General features: G+C 34.6%; 1 protein-coding gene across 3 annotated transcripts in view; it reads left to right on the top strand.

Moving 5' to 3' along the window:
• Positions 1–23011, top strand: part of LOC118264078 (cytohesin-1) — a 42930-nt gene that overhangs the window by 305 nt on the left and 19614 nt on the right. The window contains exons 1-2 of one of the 3 annotated variants that reach the window (XM_035576427.2): positions 2671–2872; positions 4508–4821. In XM_035576427.2, the coding sequence (XP_035432320.1) occupies positions 4609–4821 (213 nt within the window). In that variant the 5' untranslated portion in view covers positions 2671–2872; positions 4508–4608. Of the gene's footprint in view, positions 1–2; positions 77–2670; positions 2873–4117; positions 4309–4507; positions 4822–23011 lie in introns of those variants that run through there. The other 2 variants (XM_035576430.2, XM_035576429.2) reach the window with 2 other exon arrangements.

Raw genomic sequence — 23011 nt, forward strand, 5'->3', positions numbered from 1 at the left:
AGAGTTGACACCTGAGCAGCAAAAGACTTTGATAGATATACGGCGTCGGAAAACAGAATTGCTGTTGGAAATTCAGGTGAGTGATTCACATCGAATTGCTTGGCTTCACTCTCCTGACAATCTGATAATTACAGTCTACTTGACTATGAGTAAGCAATGGACAGTAAGGAATCGTGTAGCACGTAGTTACGTGTAAAGAACTATAGAATAGGTAGGTGATACGTGTAGTCAAGTAGCAGGCAAACAAAATATAACAATTTCAGTATAACATGTGAAATTGTATTTCTAGTTTGGTTCTGTTCAAAACAATGTTACGTATGTGATGTTTTTATACCTGTTTACTTCACTTTACGTCTGATACTCACTTTATGTACAAGTAGCTCTACTTGTACATAAACCTGTTGTGTGTGAATAATAATGTAAGCAATGTTTATAAAATATTTATTTTTATAGTAGATATCACAGTACTTTTATCAAAACAATTTTATCATCTTATCTGAAATGCTTGGAATGAAATCATTACAAAACTTTATATCCTTCTAGTTACTAACAGTAACAGTATGTTTATGATATCATTTAAAATGAAGGAATTTTATTGAGAATCATCTTTATACAGTTGATAAAGCTTATTCTTTCTAATTTACTACACTCTAAATCCTTGTTTCTTAATATTGGTGTAAAGATCAGTGAAATCTTTCATGAAATACTACATTTGGAAGTTACATTACATATACAAAACTCATAAAAGAATTCCAGTACTGTATAAATATCTTATTTATGTGAAAGATTTTCTAATATAAATGTATCAAAAATTATATTGTTTGCTTAACCAAACATTTAGGTATTACACTATTAAACATAGATGTTTATAGAACTATTCAGTCATGCATATAAGTATAGCGAAAAGTGACAAGTTATTGTATGCTCACTGGAATCACATTAATTTGTTAGTGAAATAATATTTTGTGAGATATGGTATATTGGTAAACTTAAATGAGGTATTACTACATTATTGAAACCAATTTTTTTTTTCAGTAGGTATTTCATTCTTGACAGATTTTAATATCACTCGAATCAATCACATTTGGCTATTAAGTAGTCTAAGTGCAACTTGTTCATGACAAAAAATATCAAGTAAATTAATATCACAAGGAAATGTCTGACTAAGTTGCTATTAACTTTACTGACACATATTTTGTCACTTTTCATATTATGGAAGATACATAAAATTATCGGAGTATTCCTGTCTTAGAACTTAAAATATCCATTTCTTATAGAGCATTAATAATTATCAACTGTATGTATAGATGCTCAAATAAGAATACTCCAAATTATCCCTCAATTTACTTAAGATCTTGTTTCACTTACTCAACCAAAGATTTGGACGGTCTAGCCAGTATAAAAGTGGACATAAGTATCTCCTAAATAATGACATAACTACTACCAACTATCTATTAGTTAGAAAACTTAATATACTCAGACACATGTGTATTTGTTTTTATTTTAAATAAATATAATTTAATCTACACAATTATCATAAAAAAGGGGCCTATATTAATGTCTCTAAAATATCACCTGGTAATTGCTCTAAAATGTTATTATAATCTGAATACTTGCTAAAAGAAAAATTAAGTATGACTCTTTTTGTGGAATATTTGAAATAAAAACTTGTGAGACCTGGGGGTATGCTAGTGCTTCTGCCAAATAAACCATTTTTTAACATTCTGCTATATTTGAAACAAACTTTGAGATTTAAGTGTGTGACTGATGATGGTCCTTTCAATATTGTCTCCAATTACATTCTCTAATCAACATTAGATGGTTGTACAATGAAATCTTCCAATAATATTTCATACCTTAATATATTTGCTATCTTGTTTACGATCTTCATTACGACCCATGTTTGCCTTTAAATAACGACGTCAACGAAAAACAATCCGTATCATCTTAAGTTTCAGTGACCAACTGTGATCCCCAAGCCGCCTAATAATCGTCGGGTCTTATTGCTGTTAAGGGCTCATAATGTTTTTATTTAAATCAAAGAATTCTTATAATTTTTCCTTTGCTCATATAAATACCATAAAATTAAAGTAGCGCACATTCTTTACCTGTTTTGACAAAAAATAGTTTTGTGCTTAAACCAGTTCTTGTTTTTATTGGTATGATGGTATCCGATTAATTTGCGGGCGGGAAAATTTTGCTTTCGTCACTCGGACTAAATACGAATAAAAAATATGAGGTTACGAATGTTATGGTATTTATTTTGATATCAAATCAAATTGCGAAATAAATATCATTTTTTATCACTCTTTATCACAGTCGCTTTCATGATTCGTTTACAAATTACGATTGTCTATAAATAAATTGTTTCATTACTCAGTTATATTTTGAGTCTGGGACAATTCTTTCTTCCAGACGAACAAAATTAAATATAATAAATAATATTTTTAACCTTATAAACAGTTGTTAAAAATTTACCATTAAAAATAGATTATTCGAGGCAAAATGTAGATAGAAGATCCTTTTAAATAGAGGATTTGTAATCGGCATTTTAAACCCCACACATGGGTTAGAGAGCACCCCGTCCGTTCCCTAACCAACCATTTCATTCAATGCGGACTCGTCTGACGTAAGCCGTCAATGCTTGGGTTGGGCTTACTACACAGCCTGGTAGTAAGACAGTGCGAGCCGGGCCGCGACGCGGGCGTGACGTGTCGCCCTCTGTCGAACTCTTATTTATACATTGTCAATATCACTTTGGACTCCTAGTGTTGTGAAAAAAATTATAGTTCCGTTATAAAAAATCGCGAGCTCTAACTAAAATTTGTGAAAATTTTATTCATAACCCCGTGTTTGAATAGTGATATCACCCGTAAGTTGATAGTGATAAGGCGGATAAGTGGAAATTGCTTTGACTACGTCGTCGGACACCGGGAGATTTGTTATTATATACCGTGATTTATGTCATTGTGGTTTAAGAAGGGCTCTTTTTCTTGACATTGTAAATGAAATGATTTAAAAAGTAAAATATTTAAGCTGAAAGCCCATAATATTAAAATGAGTTAATTATTTGCCAAAGAGTCTCCTACGTTGTTTACTGTTCAATTCTTTAGCTGGTTAACCTTCATTAATATTTATCTTCGCATAGTAAATAACTCGTGTTATGATGACATCAAGCATCTAATCTAAGTTTCAAAGCAAAAGAACCAGATATTTATATGGGAATTTATAAATTGACTAATGTTGTTAGGAGTTAAATACGCGTTAGGAGGAAAATACGCGTCTGAGAATTATATTGCACTCCATTTTGTACTTGAAACTGAGCAACGACGGTCATTTCAATAACTTTGGTTTTATATTCTCATCTCATATGTATCTTAGTAATGTAGATATACCCTGTACCTAATAAAGTTATCTGTAGTTAGCATTAAAGAGCGTAGGTCATAGATTAATCCACCTCGTGTCATTATGCAGTTTGAGCGCACTGTTATGTTGAACTCTTCGTTTAACCTTATTTATATGGAACTTAACTACCAATAAAAACAACGGTTAAGTTAATTATAATATACTTATCATAAATATTGTGCTCTTTTTAGTATTGGGTAAATCCCCATCATATTTTATCCAACCTTAAACAAAGGTTCAAAGTTTCGGAGTAAAAGCTTGTGTCGAGGCGAGAAACTACATTCATTTATTTGAAGTGGACATTGTTCGCGATGGATTTATCATATTTCCTTTACCGCTTCCGCACTGTGGTTGCAAGCTTTGATAACAGAACTGCCTGTCCATCCACAATATCGCAACAACGATATTGGCGTGCATTTTACTTGTAGCTAGGTATTCTTATTGAGACGTTACTGACTTAGAATCTAAGATCTAAGTCTTAGATCATTGGTGGAAACTGATTGTAATGAAAAAGATTAAACATTTTTTTATGTTCTTTCTTAGCATTCACTTTAAAATTTGTGGGTAGAATCTAACTAGTTAACGGCGCGTAGAAGGCGCAATGTATTTACTTATTTAGAAAGGTGACGTTTTATAAGCATAAATTGTTTATGACGTTGGCCTTGTCACAAACGTGCAGAAAGATAAAGTGAAGCCATATCTATGTATGTAGGTACATGTAATTGTCACGGTGCCAAAGACCGGTGGCGCCCGCGACTATCTTCAGTCTAGTGCGTTCTTTAGAGGAGAAGTGTATGGCGCGCGATGTGTTTGCATGTTCGCCTGCTGTGCGGCGCGCTGTGGTGGCCACTGCTGGTACGATGCGCCCGCGCAACCCGCACCTACGACGACGACTATGATCAGGTGTGTCATCGTTGCCGCTTACTGTGCACTTCGCAAACATACTTCTTTGTTGTGTAGCTTCACTTCATTTTTGGCAAGTACTTGAATGTTCGAATCGATACATAAGTACGTCCGGCGACGCGCAGTCATCCACTTTTCCACTTTATTTGCTTATTTAAAACTCCGCAATTTGTTTTAAAATGTGTTGTGGGCTTAATAGGTATCCTGTGCCTGCTAGCTTCCTAATATTGGTGTTCGTGTGGTCAAGACCCACAGTTTGTGAGAGTGTAATGTGCTTGGTGCGTCAGCACTTGTGAAGTAATGTTCATCAAAGCCGGGCCGGGAACGGCCGAACCGGAGCGCCGTGGATCAGTCTCCAACTGGTTCTCTTCTTTGAGACGTGGTGGTGGGCGACGTAAGCGCGAGGAAACTGCCGTGCCCTCAAACTACGGTTCACTGGGGAGGCGGAAGGATGGTTCGCACCCACGGGGCAAGACTCGCTCCGCCTGGGACCTTACAACCGTCACTAGACTGGTCTGTATTTTAAAATCATAGATTTCCGTAAAAATTCATCGTTTGGTGACACGTTGCGCTGGAGACCACATTTGGCTGGTATCCAAATGCGCTGGATCGATCACGGTCTTTGCGTCTGCGTGTCAAATGATGACTAAACAATATTTGACTCTCATAACAGGGATGCAACACCTAATATAGCATCAAATTAAATGTATAATGTTATATCGATACTCGCTTTCATTTTATTATGTTGTGCTAGTTGCATAGATATTTATTTATGCGCAGAATAACAAAGTTGTTTTTATACTTGTATCGATAGCACTCGTGCTATCGTTCGATACCGATAACTAAGTATTTCCCACAAAGCAGAGCAGCGGCGGCATGGAAGTATTTTGTCAAATACCTCGTGATTCATGGCTACTTATCTATGACTATTTTGCCTAAACAAAACAATAGTATGAGTCATAAATGATTACAAATGTTGCACAAGTATTCAATGTCGATCTTTAAACTAACTATGAAATAATTAATTACGACCAAATTTTTAAAAATACCACTACGTTTTCCTCAAATTCTGATTACATGTAATTACTAAATCAAATAGAAGACGAGATAAAAACACGTAAAAGATTGTATGGAATCTTAGGCTTAGCAAGGCTTTATTAGTTTTATTTTTGCGACATTGAAACAAGCCCAGTGTGTTTATAGTAGAGCATAAGTGTATTGTTTGTATTGCCTGTTTATTGTGGTATTGAATTCTATGGACATAGTAACATAACTGCATACATTTTGTATTGAATTTATGGTTTTAATCTGCTTCTTCTACACAATCTTTACATGGCAAAAGTTTGGAAATGTTAAAATCACTGTTGCAACCGTATTGAAACTTGGTCTTAAGTTTTTACACAAGCATAAAACGAAGCGATAAATAAAACACTGAAGTTCATTCGCTTTTAGATTGTTTTAGTTAGAGTTACTAGAAGTTAGATCCTGGAAACTTCTGATAAAAAGTCTAAGGATAACATTTCAGATATTTTGCGACTGTTAAAAAATGGAAACCTTGGCGTAAAAGGAATAAGGCAAAGGCGGAAGATATTCTACTAACATTGATGTTGTACTAACCTTCGCAAGTTGCATGCTAATATATTCTTGTATGTAATAACCATCAGTTATAATATCTATTAAGATCAATGTATCTACATGAAGACACAAAATCTGCTATCCATGTTTGAAAAACCAATATCAAATAACCGTCGTTCCTGTGGAGCGTTTATCAATGTGACATCACTAACCAAACGATTCCAGTTTGTTTGTCTATAACAATGTTTGTACGACCTACTAGTTCGCATGTGTAGCCTGAGAACAATGGACATATGGCGCTTGTATCGAAGACCCCTCGTTTCTACTACGTTTTACGACCTGACCGCTCCACGCCTGTGTAAATTAGCTTTTAACTTCCCTTTGTGGTCTAAATTGAAAAAGTTATCGAGCAATTTGCTCTCATTTCGAATGTTATTTAATAAGTATCTACATTATTATGCATTATTCAACACGGTCAGATAAGAATGACAACAATACAACAGCAGAATTGCTAACTACAATTAATTTTTATACTAAAGGAAGTAGGTATCTCCCCCATAAGGAAATTGTGGTATGAGGAAAGGAACCACTATCTGAAGCGAAAATAGAAAGACATGTTTTAGTGTTTTTACTCTTTATCAATATTCTGTCTGCAAGTTTGTGTAACCTACTATTATTCAGCGAATCACATCTGTATTGACATCGTGATCAGCCATTATTGGCATTCATACGCGTCGTCACTTAATGCAAATGTGTCTTTTGTGTTCAAGCAACGGTTTGGCTCTAGTGCTCCAGTGTCTTTACTTTTGCATGATGGTATTTCCTCAACGGTCATTTAGTTGACTCACAATATAACTCATCAAATGGGCGTAAGCCCTCACAGACAGTTTTATTTTCTATTGTACAGCATAGTATAATTTCAAAAATGCTGATTTCTTTACCGTTACAAACGAATACATTAAAATATTTTCTGCATTTGATATTTATACGTAAATTTAAATTAAACAGCAAGCGCTTCTTATGAATTGTCCAGTTAGGGCTTGTTCTTCTATTTTATTGTATTCTTAGTTTTTAGACGTCAATGGTGGATGGAATCGTTATTAATTAACTTTTAGCGATGCATGCACCAATGTGAAGCAGACTTGTATAATGGTTACATCACGCATAGATATTGCATTTTCGCTGGTCCATTTGCCGGTTGTTACATTTTGTTCACACGGTATTTCAATATGGAACAAATTATATTACGTACAGTGACGTATTCACCTGCCGTGACTCGGTCGAATAAAAGACTGAATAAAGAACCGGCCATGCATGACACACTGTATTTCTATACCATACAGCCCGCAATGCATCGAGTTGATTTAGAAAATGGAGTCTGGGTTTTTGTAACGTTAGGTTGCCATGTACCTATAGATACTAGTTTTATTTATACTACTACATAGTTTTATACATATTTGTATGCTTCGCCTACTCGAAAATACTATTCGAATTCTTACAGTCCTTTGTCAATCTTGGGTCTTATTCTTACAAGAGACCGGTCAATAGCGACCATTATTTCGGAATGACCGTACCCTAAACCCTTTAATTCGGTCACCCAGACATTCATTAATACTAGTCAAACCCAGGTCCATTTATAATTCGTCAGTCGTGACGAAGGCATGTTACATGCCATTTAAGAAGGATATTTAACCCGCGTTTATCCACGCAATGTTAAAGTTTGTCTACAAAGTTGGCTTCAAATGTCGAAAGTTTAATTCATACAATGATTCAAAACAGTGTTTCTATTGTTAAGGTCAAATAAAATTCTCGGAACTGTTATGCAAACGTTTTGCCAATTTGCAGTACCTACTTCCGAGTAGGACTAGCGTGTTTGCGTGAAATTAAGATGACCTTTTCAGTCCTTGCGTCACCAGGCGATAATGATGTTTATTAGCCGTTCCTTGCGTGACATCGCCGACATGCCTCACACATTCACACGAGCTTGTGAATTTTCTCGCGATCTAGTTCCTTGCTCTATTTAATGTATTAATCAGTCATATTATTCTTCTCAGTTAACAATTGTCTCGTAACCAACACAGCTTGATTTTTTTTCAATATTTATAATGGGCCCTGATGTTTTAAAAACTTATGGGTTGTTAGTAATTTGCGTTATAGGTTATAGGCATTTTTGTATTAATTAGATAAGTTTAGTAAGTCGTTATTTGTTCTTAGTTGGGTTGTCATCGGATATAAATAAAAATAAGGCGTTGTTTAGCGTTATCTGTAGACTGTTAATGATCTTAATTAGTAAATGGTACGTAAACATTGAAATCATAAGTTGAACAAATTATAACTTATTGATCAGTGCAGTATCCTTTGAATGGGTAGTGATCGAGGAATCGAGTTTGAGACGGGACGAAGAGGGGTGCCTTGACCTTGCCGGGGAAGAGGGGAGCAGGCGTCCGCGAACTGCACGCACGCGGTCACTGACTCGCCAAACTAGTTTTAGTTGCATTGCTAATCGTTAGGGATCGTCCTTCGATTCTACCAAAATATTTTGAAAGTAAAGATCAGATCGTTGTTAGCCTTTTATAACCGTTCATGTTTATGAAACGCAGACGTCCCGACGTCAGCCAGATTATCAGCAACAACACAGGCATGACTGTAGTATAACCTACACGGACGGTTATTTTAAACTGAAAACAAACTTCGGTAGACGGGTAGACGTGACGCCAGATATTTGTTCTGTAGCCAACCAATATTTTAGTTAACTGTTGGTTTTCCTCCCATCTTATGATTCATACAGGTATTTAGATTGCGCACCTACAAAAACATTACATGTTTTGTGTCCATACTCGTTTGTATATAAAGGTATGTGAGTGAAATCTGCTTTCATTACCTTAATTTAATCCACTTTAGTCCAATTTAACTTAACTAAGCTAATCAAATAGCACAATTTGTTTAACAGACCGTCGTGGCATAGTAATTATCATAGTTTACCAACGATATGGGCTCCCTGATAACAAAACTAATATAATTTTAGAAGTTACCTAGTGTTCGTATCAGCATAGTAACATACCTATCGCAAAAAAAAAACTATGTTGCTATTTTTAAACTGTAATTATCTCCTTTTTGACGTACGCGGTACGAAAATATTTGTATGTGCTGTTTTTGTATAAACGTAAATAACAATGCTATTTTAAGAATCCGTACCATCCAAAGAAACTAAATAAGAATTCAGAAACGTCGACCAATATTTGACTTGGTTTGTATCGGTACTTTTATTTAGCTTTTATTTGTGTAGCAAATAATTTTAAGTAAGTAACATTTTATTCCGTTCTCTTTAGAACGGATGAAACGTTTTCGATGCATTCTTAATTCAGACGTTTTCATTGAAAAAATGACATGCGGTCAGCACATGTTGAGTGTTGACGATATCAATCTTTTGGTTTTTTTTTTATGACTGACTGACTCATCTTATTGAGGTCGTTTTCTCTATACTTAGTGTTTAACTGTAATTGTTGTCATTGTAAGTTTAAAAGAAACTTAGTTCTAAGTGATTTCTCTTGTAACCATTACTGTTGACGTGGAAGGAACTAGTCTAGTAAGGTAATGCTTCATGGCCGTAAGTGTTTCCAGCTTGTTCCGGGAAACACCAATAAATACGGTCATCCCATAAGTGTAACGGCTCACAGAGTTACGTAAACATGTTTGTGCCAAAGTTTGCCAATACTAAGACTTTTACGGATTAATGTTCTTGTGGAATGAGACAACTATAAGTTTTCTTAACTCGTTAGTCTATGCAATTTGTCTCTGTCTTACAAATAAAGAAGTATAAGAGACAGTGACAAAGGAAAGCGAGAGCTGGTCAATTTATTTCAAGAAATCAGACTGCGAAAGGACACACGTGAAAGTCTTTAAAGAGTGGAATTCATTAATATTTCCAAACTAAAAATAAGAAATAGAATTAATTGTATAAATTAATAACGCTTAAATCAGTCTTATTCTGGTTGTATACAAATATAAAACTTAAACTCATAGTGGTGTAACTTCTAGTTTGTAAGCACCCTGTGGTTATTTAATTTTATTAGAAACGTAACAGAGCACTGACTCATAAACAGCTCTCTCCCTTTACTAGGCGCACTGAAAGGGTAAAATTAAAGCCACGTGTGAAATTATTAACACTATCAGGCTTAAAATGAAATATTTCGCTGTTACCTTAATGAAATCACACTAATATTGTTAACTAGGTTACGCTCACGAGTTCGCCCACGCGGTATTCGATTATCGTGCGTATTTGTGAGCTGTCATTATTTCACGGATTTTTTTATTTTTCCGATAAATGTTATCTACCAATATCCTATAGACTGGTTCTAACTTGCCATTATCGAAATCATGTTTCATGTGAAAAGTTGATAAATCGATATCCTTATCCTATGTGAAGGACTGACGTAGGTCAATAGGATACGTCATCAGTCAATAATATAATCATTAGAATTGTTTGCGAAACATATTGATCTCAATTTACGTCAATAGTTCGTTTCATAGTAATGTTTATCTCATTTCGATCCATTTTAAGAAAGATTGAATTAACAAGCTCGATCAGAGGCTCGCCATAAAATCCTATCTTAAATAGAAACGGAGTATACACAAGTCTTTTGTTACATAAACACTGCGGTGCAGTGGTTAATTCCATCGTAAATCTAATGCGTTAGTCCGTATTAAGTATTAAGGCGGATATAAAACTGTTTGATTTACCTTTATTAACATCTCGTATATGCCCGAATGTATACGTTCCTAATGCACTACGGTGTCGGGCGTCAGCTATTAAAATCTCCAAATTAAGTTCAAATTCAAAGTCGAGTATATTCTGCCACCATTTTACGCCAGAAAATGACTGATTTGGTTTTTGTAAACTTCATTATGAAATATCACCAAACATCTAAGGTAGTGATTTTGCATAATGCTAATATTTTTATCGTTGATTGTGGTATCCACGTTTATCCAAATATTGTGGAAAAGTACAGTAGAGTCCGTTTATAATGACATCGAAAGGAATTGAGAAACACGTCATAATAAGCGGACGTCATACAAAGCGTTATGTATAAATGAAAATCTTTTTTATGTAAATATGTATGTATTAAGTATTTTAATAGCACTAGAAATAGTTAACATTTGAAATAATGTGCTTGTTAAAAATAAGCGTTGTCTCTGATGCGAATCGAAGACAACCGACTCGAAATGTCACATTATTAAGGGCGAGAAACACTTGCAACGTTCCCAAGGGGAGTCATAATGTGGCGTCTAAGCTTCGCTAAACACGTAATGCCCTTATATTTCAAAAAAACGCCCCTGTCAGAAATGTTTTACAGACCATTATCTGTATCTTGTATCTTCGCCTTTTTGCTGGTTTACGTTTTTGCCGAAAATTCTCAAGTGCCAAATCCTTGACCGTCCTTCATTCGTCATAATCGTAAATGAAACAGCCAGAAGTATTATTTTTATGCCAATTTATTTTCAGTCTCTTGTTTTGCGTCACACTATTAGTTATTACGTTTAACTAATATCGGCAGTAAGTGGATATTTACGTATTTCCTATTTTATCTTACGAAACATTCCATTTTATTAATAGATTTGTCAAAATAACGAAGTCATAAATAAGACGGAATGTCTGCATTGTAGCAGTTCGCTAAGCCGTGTCATATGTGCCACATGTTTCATGTCAATGTTCTATTTTGTATTTTGACCTTGTCTCTTCCTTGCTCTTGAAATACACAAACAAGCCATATTGTTTTGAGTAAATTGAATGTTCTGGCTTTTACCAGTTTTACTAGTATTGTGCGTGGGAGATGATTAATGCGGATGCGCTAGAATTTTTGTTTCATGATTGTTTGATATCCGTTACATTTAGATTATACATATGTGTATCAAGTATACTAAGTATTCATGTTAATTAAGTATAGAATAAAACTATTTATTATTTGCTCTGTGGTTTTTACATAAAATAAGCTGATTAACTTTAGTCGTGGCCTAAACCAATTAAATCAGTACTTAAGTTCAACAGCCACGGTCACGGCCAATGTTTACATAAATATTGATGGTTATACTTATTTAACATGTGCCCCGCCATATGGCTTCCTTATCATAATTACCTCTCTCTTGAAAGAAAAGAAACGGTCGAAGGACTTTAACAAAGTTATCTACTCTCCCTTTCACATCGTATTTTCTGTTTTGCCGCGTAGCCTGTTTTGTATGATATTACCAAGCTAAATATAGTACTGAATAACTAATGCTCCTTTATTATTCATCAGCATTAGGTGGTCTAAAAATATGAGCCCATTCATAAGAACTAACAATTAATAACACAAGGCTTTTGCCACGTTGTGCTTAGAACTAAACATTATTCCCTTCTTATAATGAACAATGTTGAAACAAAAGTATCGTGAAACCAGAACAATTAGTCGCAGACAATGATTACAGATTAATTAATCGTTTCCAGTTACATAATTGAACTAATGCCAAAGTATAGCTCTGAATTCTCAAGTTGTAACTAGTCGTTTTATTTCAATTGTAATCTATTAATGGCCATTGAAGCAATACAGAAATAAAAGAAACCGCGTTTACATAAATGACTTAATCACTCGTTAATCACCTGCATGTAAAGGATGTGAAATCCTGCTCCACCACCGATTGCATAAACCATTGTAAGATTAGAAATTTAAATTACCTATGTTTCAGTCTTATTTCAGTGTTTGTTTTGTTGCATAACAATGAACTCGATTCAAATGATTGTTGTATAAAGATGCCATGTGAACTCTTCATGACCATTTTATTGCAAGCCACCTTAATTGTCGTACAGGTCAAAAGGGAAACTGCATGTTGGTATGTAAATTACAATGTACGATTCAATCGCCGTGAGACTCTAAAATATGTGGGTTCAACTGGGTAATTTGGACTTTTTCTAACAATGACGTATGTGAGCCGTTTAAAATTCTGGGAGTATCTATAGTGATATAATTGATATTCCTGAGCTGGCGTCATTGTTGTCGGAATTTTGAAGGGTGTATTTGATTACTGTTTCGAATCCTATCGTAGCTTGATGTCAACGGCGTCGATAAATTTTGTGGGGGCGTTGCCCGTCGTCAGTCTGGCTTGCATGTTCCACGGACCACCGCTCTCATACTAACTGTCTCATTAGATCCCTTTGCGCACATTTTTTGCTCATACTTCTGTTTGACCCTCGCTCGTTATCGAAGTATAATGGCGAGTATGGCGACGGACATGGCAGTAGTTTTATTTGTAGGAAGTCGCGCATGTTCGTTTAATTGAAATGAATTCGTCTCATCTCATCATCTTTTATTTGCGTTAGTCATTGATGTGGCTGCGAATTCCATAATTATTAACTATCAACAATTGATTCATGTCCAGTCTCGTGTTAAATATCGTACTACACACTACCTTATTGCTACCATCTACATTGCAGAAAAATATGTAACAATGCAAAATTATTTAAAAGAAATACATTAAACGTACTGGTTACATAGCATCACAGCACTGTCGTGATCATTAAACTAGAACAAAATATGAAAGTTGAACTGAACAAAGTATTTATTGAAAAATGGACGTGAAGCGGTTTTGCTGGCCAAGTAGTTAAATCACTAATGTCTCTGCGTTCTTCTTCCCTTTTTGGCAGTTTGCCAGATTTACAATCGGCCTTAATTTACGCGCGGATTGTTGGAGCCTGTGCGAAACGAAAATCTTTGGAAGTTGCTCGGCAGTGGCACACTCGCTTCGTGACCGCAGGCCGGAAATATGAACCCATTGTGCAGCTTCGTCTTTTTGTAACCCGGGCAGAGAGCACCCCAACGTACTGTACTTACTTACGTCGAGTATTATTATTGTTATAAGTTGCTGCATCTTTTTTTGGGATAGGTAATAAAAAAACATTTTTAAAATCAAAATTTCCAACTGTTATGGTTATGATATCTCAATAACAGGTTCCTCTCATTCTGAAAACATCCGTCTGGTATGATAAAACGAGTTTTTATGAGTAATCGATGGTAAATCCCAACTTTTTGCGTCATTCGGCACTCCAATGTTAACGATATTTTTTATTCTTTTTCAGGTAAGCATTGGTTTTCTTCACGCTTCAAGGTGAAGGGGTAAGACTTACAATATTTAAAACATTCTGCACTTGAAATTAAAGGAATTTGCCAAGGTAACGTTACTTTCCACGTGTGTCGCTCAATATCTTTGTGACTGCGAGTGAGTGTGTGGGTCAAGAATGTGGTGGCAGCGACTGGAGGTCGTGTAGGTCAATATATACGTCATCGACTTGCGGATCAAATCACTGGAACATCGATATTATTATGTATACTCAAAGCAACATTGTGGTTGGTAGATACAATTTTAAAATAGGTGCTCACTATCTTTGTAGTTACTTATCATGAAGAATTGTTCTTAAAGATTATATTTAATCACAATACAATAATGTTTCTAAGTCATAATTTTATTGTCATTGGCCGTGTATAAATAAACAAAGGCTGTTCGTCTATTATAATGGCCACCTTTCTTGGAAAGAATTGAATGCAGCTTGCAAGCAAATGAATTGTAATAGAGTCCGATATTTCCAGTCGTAGTCAGCGCTGAGTCACTTGTGCAGACAACATAGTTTGCGTGGCCTAGGGAGTATAAATATTTTCTAAAATGCGAACTTCTAACAGAAATGTTGCTGTTTAAGCAGTTAATTGTCTACTTACTTCAGTGAGTTGTATGAATAATATAGATACATACCCACAAATGAGTGTCTTATGGCGTAGTGTACTAAATTTACACTTGACGAACAGGTTTGCAGGTATGCGAATACCTCTGTGTACGAATTTAGATTTCAAAGGTGAAAAACATTTACTGATCGAATTAGCGGACTTTCTACAGTTCGTGGAAACAAATCAGATAGTTTGGGTTTATTAAAGTTCATTAGGAAAAGGTAAAGGCCAAAGTACCCCTTCATTGGTCTGGTGAATCATTTTATTATTTTTACTTTTACATGTACACACTTAAGCACTTATTTGAACGCGCAGGAAACACGCTCGCTGGGTTATAACAACTGTGTGCCTAACTGCCTACTTAGTATTTGAAATCTTTATTAAAACCCGTTCTCTGAAGTTATTAACCGCAATTGCCTGAGATTAAAATCTGCCTTAATTATTATTGCCTATTCTTGTCCCTTATTTTATTACATTGCTAAGCCTGCCGAATAAAATTATTATTATACCTTTTATACATAGCTTAATGTATTCGTAGAATTTTAAAAGAGTAGGTATTTGGCCTTTCTTTTCCTTAACCGGAGCCATTAATTCCTTTATAAGTAAGTTGTTTGTTACAATCTTACTATTCATAAAATTATAATATTTTTGTAAATCGATTAAGAACTCATTTTAGATCATTATGTTGGTCCATGTTCTTCTCTTTCTAAAGCAGCGATTCTTGATTACAAGCGAGAAGTCGAGCATCGATTTGCGGCGCAATCAAAGTAATCGATTTAGCTGTTATGGAATCTGCACAGCAGTTAATTTTGTAACTGGTACATTAAAACGAAGGTAGATTCATCTTATTGCAACGAACAGCATTGTAATGAAAGTTCTTAGCAATGTAACAATCGATTACAAAGCTTGTCACATGTTGTTATTCACTTCGCCGGCCACACCTGAAGGTCGCCTTCCACGTAGTTACATTTACTGATGTCATTTGCTTTATTGAATTCTTTAGCCATTAACGCATCAGGCGCTAAACTTTTAATGTTATTCTAGGAAATATAAAGTAGTTTATGTAAGGACTAGTATTGAAATCTCTTCCAAAGATAGCCATAATTCCATACATAGCCGGTGAATGTAACGACGGATTACATCATTGGAAATAATAAAATGAATGAAGAAAAAATAAAGCTGTTTCGTGATACGCGTTCCTTGATACTACGTGTACAATATTTAGAATAACTAGTCGAATTGAACGCTCCAATACCTGGAATGCATGTTATTTGGTAGTCTAACTGGGCATCTAAAGAACATAACGGTATGATATTGAACACATTGCCTAGAAACAGTATGATGATACCTGTTATAACACTTATTCCTAAAAAATCGTGTTTTATTATTAAGTCGACCAAGAACAAATTTTCCTCTATGATCGTGAAGACCTAGGTTGAAACGGTAAAAATAGTATTACCAATCACTTTCTAGTGCCTGTAATACTTTCTATTTATCTACTTCGTACGAAAAAAAAATACTGAAGCAACGGTCAACATGCAATGAGCTTGAATATGACATTCCAACATTTTTACTTCCTTTGTTAACTTGCGTTTTTTTCTTCAATTCTCACAAAACATTTTTGGGAGTACTTAAGTCATTCATCGTTTTAATAAATAAAGAAGAAAACCTTTCAAAGAGACATAAAGAAATAAATCCAAAAGCTACAGTCCCTAAAGACTAGTTTGAGGAACTATTCGTGATTTAATTAAGTCGCTAGAGTCAAGTTTGTCTGTAAACAAAGTTTCTTCGTAGCGGAAGAGATTGCTAAAGTTATTACAGACAGAATGTCGCGGAAAATTGTACCTGCAGTAGTCTTCTAGCAAGTCTTGTAGCATCTACAGCTTCTTTTTGTTAAAATACTTTAATTTTGAATTAACATGTTAAATGAAGTTATAAGATGACTAAACGAAATAAATGAATAATAAAGGCAGTGAAGTGGGACGGGATTGAAATATGTATAACAATAGTAGATATGTAATTAGCATACACGATTACACAACGCAAGTACGTGAAAAAATTAGCAACGTCTGCGTTAACTGGAGCGATACGTACAAATGTTGTTTGTATGAATAATATAACAATAAAGTTTGCATGTATTTGTATGGAACAAGTTATGGAACGCCTAATAACAAAGTGTCAAAAGTTTGAGTTTTGATGAAATACCGCAGTACATCGCAGTGTTGTTATGTCACCGACTGCTGCACTATTAGCAATTAGTATGATGAACACGAAAAGCTATAGAAATCGCAATTAGATTTCATGTCAATGATAAGCTGGCAGTAATTAATTACTTTCACGATACCATTTACTACCGGGTCGCTAAGTGTCCATACCACTCTACTAAAAACTGTTCAAATACGTCTGCTAACACGATTTGTCGAGGTTCAGTAACTATGTGTGGAAATTAGCAATTAATCGCTTCCATAGATTACATTATTATAGTCTATTGTTAGCAATTGCATCCTTGAAAGTAATTTAGAGAAGTTTAAGTTCATCCTCCTTTCGCCGCAGCAGCAACGTTCAGCATGTTTCAATAATGTTCTTGGCCTAGTTTTCGAAAGAAGTGTAATGAAATATGCATGAATTTAATTATAAAGTATTGATATTACATGTAAGGATATTCAATACGTTCGCGACATGACATAGATGACAATGTATTAAGTTAAAATCTTATTCTAAGAATACGGCGCCTTTGGAATTTTTCGAGCATGCTCGGGTTACAATCCAAGGACTTAATTTAATGAATATTTTAAAAGAAAAAGAAATATCTTACGTAATCTGAAATTATCTGTCTCTTTTGATAACCAAAAATGTACCTAATTGCTAGTTAATTTAAGACGACTACCTCTGTGCCTAATCTTTTCTTCTAAAGATCATAGGTCGTTCAAAACGGAATCTCCAATAATAGTTGCGCTGGCACACAATGCTGGATGGTAAATATCACTGGGCCACTCAGTAAAAGTAACCAAAATATACCCAGACCTAATCTGCCAGTTGCCATCGGAATGCAAACATACAGTTCAATAATTTCTTGATAATTATGAAATTTCAGAAGGTCTCATTGAATGGTAAACGTCTCATAACTTCTTGTTGAGAATTCAAGTGCTCAACATTCATATTTGGCATTCACGGCCAAACCTTCGTGATTAAAATTCGCCAAGATCCGTTTGAATACTTGTACTTGTATTTGTATAGTGGCAGTTGATAAATTTCTAAGAATAGATCGTTTTGAAGGCAGTAAGAACATTGATGTGATGTTATGAAATAGCGTAGCAAATATTGTAGGCACTGATAAAACATCTTCGCAATCATCATTAAGGCCCACGCTGAGCTTCACAATGCTGCTTCCAATTGAACTATTTAATATTACGTGACCCAATTCTTATTACTTGATATGTTGATAAAACTATTTTTACTGTTTGTTTTGGCTAATTATTTGTTTTCCAATGTGTTCGTACATGTAACCTTGAGCGGGAATCGAATTAATTTAGTATCAGAATGATATTAACGGAACTCTAGTTCTCCAGTTAGCATGGGTGTGAAGGTCGTCGCGGCAGTGCGTCTGTGTGCAATGGGGTTATTCCGTTTTCATCCTATGACATCTCATCCCATTTCTTCACTCATCCTAAACAAGTATTCCTAGCTCAACCTATAAAATAATGTTAGTATATTTTCTTAATTCAACCTAAATGCAGTCCTTACTCATCCCAAGAAGAATATTCCAAAACAAATATGGATAGCAAAACAACGTCTTATATTTTATCAGAAAGTATAGTAGGTAGGTAGGTTTAGGGTACTTATAGGCAAATAAAGTTCTTGACTTGTCTTGCTTGTTGTTACATTTTTTTTTATTTCTAAGACTAGCATTATATCAAGATAAATGCTAGTCTTAGAAATAAAAAAATAATGTGTATGTTAGGGATAGAGGCCCTTGTTAGAAAGAGATACATACATCTCGTATTCATTACCTGTGCATAACAATGAAAGGGATAGAGGCCCTTGTTAGAAAGAGATACATGCATCTCGTATTCATTGGTCCGTATTCATCACCCGTAAACCGGTTTTAATTGCTTTAACTATATTGCGAATCAGCACTTATCAGTTTACTAACACTAACTAACGCGCAAACATTATATCTCGTGTATAAAATGCATAATAATTGTGAAGGTGTCATACGTTATGTGGATTCGCAAAGAGGCCGTAAATTGTTGTTATATAACGGTTTTCAATTCCATAAAAAACAACAAAATAAAGACGGTAGTATAATGTGGCGTTGCATAAAAGCGCCAGCTTGCTTTGGAAGTGTAAAAGTGTTGAATGAAGACGTTTTAAAAGAAAGTCCTCACAAGTGTGAACCTAGTGAAATTAAAAATGTCGTGAAAGAGGCTATTCACAATCTCAAGGACAAAGTGAAGTCAGTAAAATGTGAACCAATACCGACATTGTATCAAGAAACTTTATTGTCACTACATGATAAAGGGCTTAATTTGGTAACAAAGTTGCCTGACTTCAAAAATATTAAGACTGGTCTTTACAATGCTCGCAATAAGAGCCATGGAGTAAAAAAAACAATGTTTAAAACTGGTGCTGAAGTAGAAATTCCTATTGCATATCAAGACTTTTTACTTTTCGACTATCAACAAGATGATAGTCGTATATTAGGTTTTGCAACACAGGAAGGGCGGCAAAGAATGTCCACATTGAGAGTGTTCTATGCTGATGATACGTTTAAATGCTGCATGAAACCCTTTTACCAACTTTATGTTATACATGGAGATATGAGCGATGACTGTGAAAATACTAATATTATCCCGTTAGTATATGTTTTCCTTATGTCAAAAACTGAAAAATCCTACACTACAATGTTCCGGTTGATTAAATCTCAAATACCAAATTGGAATCCTAACAGAATAGTAATTGATTTTGAAAGGGCTGTGATAAAATCAATCCAAATTGTACTACCAAAGACAGAAATCAAAGGTTGCTATTTCCATTTTACTCAAGCTCTTGTTAAACGAGCAAAAAAACTAAAACTTACCAAAAATAGATACCAGCTCAAACATCTTGCACTCTGCTTGGCTTTGCCGCTGTTACCAGAAAATTTGATTGACGACGCTTATCTTTACATTATGGAGGACTGTCCAGGAGGAAATAACATAACCAAATTTAATGACTACTTGGTGCAGACATGGCTAGAAGGAGGCAAATTTACACCATCTATTTGGAATGTCTACGGACAAAAAAATAGAACGACTAACGCAGTCGAAAGCTGGCATGCAACATTGAATAGGTTTATTCCGAATAAAAAAGTAAATATGCCGCAAATATTACACATTTTAAAAAGGGATGCACTGTTACAAAACGCAAGAATTCTGCAACAGCAAAATGGTGCGTCGACCTCTTCGTCAGTAAGTGAAATTGATAATAACGACAGAATCAGAAGGGTTATTCAAGACCTACTTGATCAAAAAATAGTGCTTGGCCACTGTCTAGAAAAATTGGCACCATTTATTTATTTTAAAGTGTAAGTGGAACTAGTCTTATTTAATTTAATGATTCCTCTTAATCTGTGATTTTTGAAAAATATTTTAATATTTAAAAAATGTACCTTTATTTTGGTCTGTTGTGTTTTTTTTTATAAATGATATATGATATCATGTAGATTATTTTTGTATGAAAGATTTTATTTTTATAGAAATTTTTAGTACATAAGGTTCCTCATTCGCAGTTGTTATATTTAAGTTCATATTGTGATATATTAAGATACATGTAAGTTCCTTTTCAATCTGTGATTTTTAATATAAGATTTTTAATATCGGACACTAGATGATGACGTTAATTTTAAAATACAGGTTGATTGTCTATTGTTTGTCAAAGTTCAAAAAATATTGCTTCTAAAAGATATTACTTATTACACGTATATTTAGTTTTCTTAATTTCAGCATTTAGAAATTTGTTTCATTTAATCGCCATTGTATTACTTACAAGTCATCAATAGTAAAAGATGATTATCTCGTTATTGATAAATGTTTGCTAAAAATATTGTAGTTTATTGCATTTAGTGTTATAAATGTTTCATTGTTTGATATTGATATTATTTGAAAATTATAAAAACTTTTTTTTAAATAAAGGACATTATGAAAATTTTCTCAGAATTTTTGCAGTTTTATTTCATTTTTACAGAACCACTTTAACAGAATAGTTATAAGATTAAAGTTCCAAAAAAGAAAATTTATTCCGACCCTACACAAGAATCTTATATTTTTAAAGTGGTTTTGCAATAGGTTGAGCTAGGAATATTTTTTGGGATGAATAAGGAACTTAAAATAAAATTATTGTTGGGGGTTAAGTAAAGAACATAATTAGGTTGAGTAAGGAAAAAATATGAGTAGGATGAGACGTCATAGGATGAAAACGGAATAACCCGTGCAATGACAATAATATAATTTGTTGTTGCGGTTGGGAACACTGCCAGGAACTGTTCACATTACGTTCTGAGGCGATTCACCTCGGCCGCGTGCAGTTCAAACCGGTCCAATCTAATGCAGTTGTAAAACTATATTATTAAATTATGATGGATACATTAAAATCTCATTAGTAACCCTCTTTTACAGTCCCAATCATGTTTATTAGGTATTCGACTATACCATTGAGTAATAGCACATTAATCTCCACAAATTACTAAATTTACGTTTGTGTACTTTAAAGGTGGCTTAATTGCTGGTCTTGTTCACATAACTTGTTAATCATAAATGGAAATAGCTTTACCCCGGTAAAGTAGGCTAGGTATTTATAACTCGCATACATTAGCCCCGCCATTAGGCGATGGACCGTGTCGTTAAGGGCTAAGTATTGACCTGAAAGCTATTCTTAGACACGTGTAGGTTTAATCTATATTTAAATTGACGAGTTTGTAGGTTTGTCATGTATCTCGACGCGAAAACGTTGCTTTCAAATGTCAAATTTTCGGTACGTTCCTAAAAGACCATATTTGAAACATTTTTGATTCTTTTATGAGTTATTTGACTCAGGTGTGTTTATAAACCTAAGCGCCTATAAAATGTGAACCAAATGTTAGATGTGTTTATTTTTGAGCATGTAAGCTTTGTTTTCTGTCGTTACTCTGAAAGATAATATTTTGGTCGAGACGCGGAAGTTAAGTTTGTAAATATGCATCCGCTCCAGCCCCAGCGGTTCACTTGTCGAGGGTACAGAGTTTGTATTTGTTTTGTACACGTGACTCATGTGCCAGCGACCCTGTGTGAGAGCTACAGAGCTACCATATACAGAATTACAGACGACCGTCAAACTCTACAGCTTGCTCGTAAATTCGTCACGGAAAAAATTGGAGCTGAAGTGTATTTAATATGTTAGGTATACCGATCGATTTGTAATTAATTTACTCTCATTAATTATGAGAAAAAAAAATTCTCCCCATTGTCTAAGCTCTACAATAATATTATGATAGGAATATTCTGCTATCCAATATCCGCCATTGTCTAATAGGACCCAGCAACGGTAGGTGTACCTGTTAATTGAGTATTTTATAGATAAAAACATAACACCGATAGACTACTTATTAGTAAACTAAGAACATCTTGTAGGTGATATTTCTATGGACTGTTAATCTTTTTGAAACGAATTAAATGTATACCTAATAGTTAAGTCGCTAAGCTGCGGCCTGCGGGTACCTTCACCCACCCCTAACAGACCACTAACCGGCTTAATTCAGCTAATGCAGTCTTCGGTGTACGGTTACCATTTAAACAAAACGTGTGGTTAATTAAAAACATTTAAACCTGTCTGGTTTTACTGTAATTTCAAAAGCAAAGCCTCGTCTTGCAATAAATCGTGATCCTTGACGATGATGACCGTGGTAGTCATTAAATATACAATTACCATATACATAAACAAGATTTCTAGATTCATAGAATAAATACGTGTTACGAATATTGGCTGGCAATCAAAAGACAACAACACTGAATCGATCTCTCTACGAAATTGGAGTCAAACAGCGTCGGGAAAGTGAATTAATAGGGGAAAGTCTCTAAGGATTCGCGTGCTCGCTTTCATTACGTGCCGCCAATGTCACGTGAAGGATCCGAGCTTTACCCAATACATACAATAACTCTTGGAATAAGTATACACTAGGTACGTTCTCGGTTCCAATTCTTCTCATTCCTAATTAAATAACAGCCTATATAAAAGGCATATAAGCAATTGATGGAATTGCAAATAGACCTTTGCAGTTTGAATTACATGATTGCTCGCTGCATGGTTACTTGATTTAGATTTATAGTCCACTCTCAATAGATTTCATCAAGATGATTGCACAAATA

This window comes from Spodoptera frugiperda, chromosome 26 (assembly GCF_023101765.2).
Source record: "Spodoptera frugiperda isolate SF20-4 chromosome 26, AGI-APGP_CSIRO_Sfru_2.0, whole genome shotgun sequence".
NCBI classification, from domain to species: Eukaryota; Metazoa; Arthropoda; class Insecta; order Lepidoptera; family Noctuidae; genus Spodoptera; species Spodoptera frugiperda.